Below are 3,037 nucleotides of genomic sequence, written 5' to 3' on the forward strand. Positions count from 1 at the left end.
GAATGCGTTTTTGAGACGAAAAACAATTTTCCCCATAAAAATTCACCTAGTTTTATACGATATCGCAGGGAGATTTTTTTGTTAATATTTCAAAAGATTCCGGTTCGATCTGCATAGCCAGTTTGTTTTTTGTAAAATGAGGGTTAGGCCGTTTTGGCGCTGAGCGCCTCATGTATCTTGAATCATTATTAGTAAGGCCAAATTAAAATAACTAATAGCAATTGTTTTAAAAACTCTAAATAAAAATGTAAACTGTTTCGATTTTATTTACTGTTTGTGTAATGCGTAGATAATTCTCTCTGTTCCCTAAGTCCAACTCAGATGAAGAGTTTCTATTTTTAATAAATTTATTTTTTACAATAAGTTGCTTAAATAAGTTTAAGATTGCTCCTGTTTAGCCAAGTGAGTATGTTAAATGAACATTTTCGATACTCAAATTGCCGAACATCTTTTTTCGTTTTCGAAAAATATAACCAAATGGAATACAAACTGACCATTTGATCAAGTCAAAAAATATTGACCAAATTCGGTCACAAATGACCAATATGGCAAACGTGAATTGGGTACACCGAGCGAGCACTGAAAGTAGAGATAAAAGATATCTGTAAAAATAATGCACAGACTTAAAAATCCGAAAAGTCTTCGTGTAATTACGCGCGCAACACCGAATGACACTTCAAAACAAAATAGCCGATAAATGCGCATTAAATACATGCGCTGTGTAATACCGGACTAATAATAAAAACTCATTGAAATGATTTGTCTGCCTCTATCACTATATACACCTTTATAACTTTAAAACTTAAAATGTAACTCACGAGACAATCACAAGTACTGAACGCAGTCATTTAAATGTGCCTTAAACGCGCCCAACTGAACCCCTGAACGTCTGGTGACAGTTCAAGTTCTGTCAATTTTGGTTTTGAATTTTGATTTGATTATGGCGGTTTGTGTATTGTATTTTGAAAACAAAACAAATTTAAATAAGTTTTTTTGTAAACTATTTAATAACTTTAATGAACAAAAATACCAACGATGTCTCAAAATCAAAACAAAAAGGATTGTTTTATATTCCAAATAGTTTAAAGTTCGTATGCGAAGTGAGTTTGATGTTACCAGTTCTAAAACTTCTCATATCATTAATTGTTTAAATCCCAGGTAATCGATAGAGAATGTGCAGCCGCGGGACCATATTCAGTTAACTCTGAACTATTACTTCTATTAGAATCATTAAACTACTTGGAAAAGGTAACATTAATTAAAGAAACTGCCAAAAACTAACCTTTCTCTTTAGGCATGCATTGCAAATTATTTCTGCAAGCTACCATGGAATGTGGCCAGTGTTAAAGTCCTTGCAAGTCTCAATCAACTGCGAATACTCACTTCCTCGGAATATATATTAAAGTACAACATACAAACAAAAAACAACTAAAAATAACGATTTTAAACTTATTTTTTAAGCCAAACCGACGATGAACACGTTCAACTTGTCTTAAATGACTTCCTAGAAACTGAATTCAATTTAATGGCCAATTTAATTATAACTGCTCACTATGGTAAAGTATCAAATAAAATATCCATAGTTACCCTTCTAACGGATGTAGAATTTTCATTTTAGACCTCATGGTTGGTTCAAAAATAAGCGAATACATCGACGAAAGTATTCGTCGTCTTATAGCTGATCTAGAAAATGACCCAAAACTGAATAATTTCGATTATATGTTCGCTTTAAATAACTATCTACCTAGTGAGTTTGTTTTTACCACTTTGTCCATTGATTCTCTTATAAACATTTAAACAAATTTTAGAAGAGTTATACTCAAAATTTTTAGTGAGTCATTTGAAAATCATCATCTCAATGCACAAACGATCTACAAAAATTGCATTTGCAAGCTTCTCAGATTGGATGAAAAATGACTTGGACGATTGCATCCTCCTTAGCAATTTTTATAAAAAAGTATTACAAATTTTATTAAAGATTTCATTACCATTATTTTACTGAACATATTTTTGTAGGCTATTGTTGGAAATGATTTAGAAGTTGTTAAAAGTCTGCTCGCCATTTCAACTGGGGAAAACTTTTTAGGTTGGAAAAACTATTTGATTCTTTTAGGTCTTGTAACAAAAAATTCCACAATAGAATGCTATTCGTACACTAAACGTGAGTTACCCATAAACATAAAACAACTTTTCATATAAATAACAATTCTCTATTTTTTTAAGGTTTCCTTAAAGATCGCTTAAAAATTGTTCCTGAAACTGAATCAAAGGAAGTCATGGCTCATTTGCTGCTCTCAATTCGTACAGTTCTTATGTTTCAAAGCGATAAAATGGAAACTTATGCTAAATGGTATAAACAATATATTGGCGATATGAAATTTGTTTTCAATGTAACAGAGTTTAAAACAATAATCTCTGTTTTAACTGACTTAGTTCCATACGAAATGGATGAAGAATATTTAGAGGTTTGGTTATCAAATATACATATGAAGCAAAATGTGCTAAAAATATGATTTATGTAACTTGCAGGTTCATGTAAGAACATCAATATCTCCACCCGCTATGTGCAGTCAATTATGTCGAGATTATAAGCTACTATGTCAAACAAGAATGTCAGACGCAGGTGATTGTTCGAGATTGTTGGATAATGATGATGAAATATTGTCTGATGCCGAATAAAAGTAATAAATTTAATAATTTAATTTATGTTTCATTAACTAAAAAATGTTTTGCTCTTTGTTAAAAAAATTGAAATAAAAAACATTTTAATAATAAAAACTCCCAAGAGTAGGCAATGCAAAATTCAATAAAAATAATATTCCCCTACAAATAGGCAACAAATCTAAGATGGCATACTTTTCAAACAATAAGCTTATATTTAAAAAAAAGCTACTTCAATTTTATTGATAACGGACTTGAAATGCCTTTAGAAAAGACTGAAATTGTCCCAGGTTTTCGAAAATCCCTAAAAATGAAGTGAATTTCTTTTCGGAAGAAGAATTAAATAGTTACGGCCACCTTCTAGTCTTAACTTTTC

At 30.8% G+C, this 3,037-nt stretch overlaps 1 protein-coding gene across 1 annotated transcript; it reads left to right on the plus strand.

Moving 5' to 3' along the window:
- Positions 1–1,022: 1,022 nt before the first annotated feature.
- On the plus strand, positions 1,023–2,679 carry LOC129949112 (uncharacterized; the record flags this gene model as incomplete). The annotated part of the gene is made up of 9 exons (XM_056060369.1): positions 1,023–1,100; positions 1,159–1,248; positions 1,295–1,404; positions 1,462–1,556; positions 1,619–1,747; positions 1,809–1,957; positions 2,017–2,161; positions 2,224–2,465; positions 2,530–2,679. Coding segments are annotated over 9 exons (1,188 nt in total), but the record flags the coding sequence as incomplete, so codon positions are not given.
- Between the last annotated feature and the right edge of the window lie 358 nt (positions 2,680–3,037).

The sequence above is a fragment of the Eupeodes corollae genome, chromosome 3 (assembly GCF_945859685.1).
Source record: "Eupeodes corollae chromosome 3, idEupCoro1.1, whole genome shotgun sequence".
In the NCBI taxonomy this organism is placed as follows: Eukaryota; Metazoa; Arthropoda; class Insecta; order Diptera; family Syrphidae; genus Eupeodes; species Eupeodes corollae.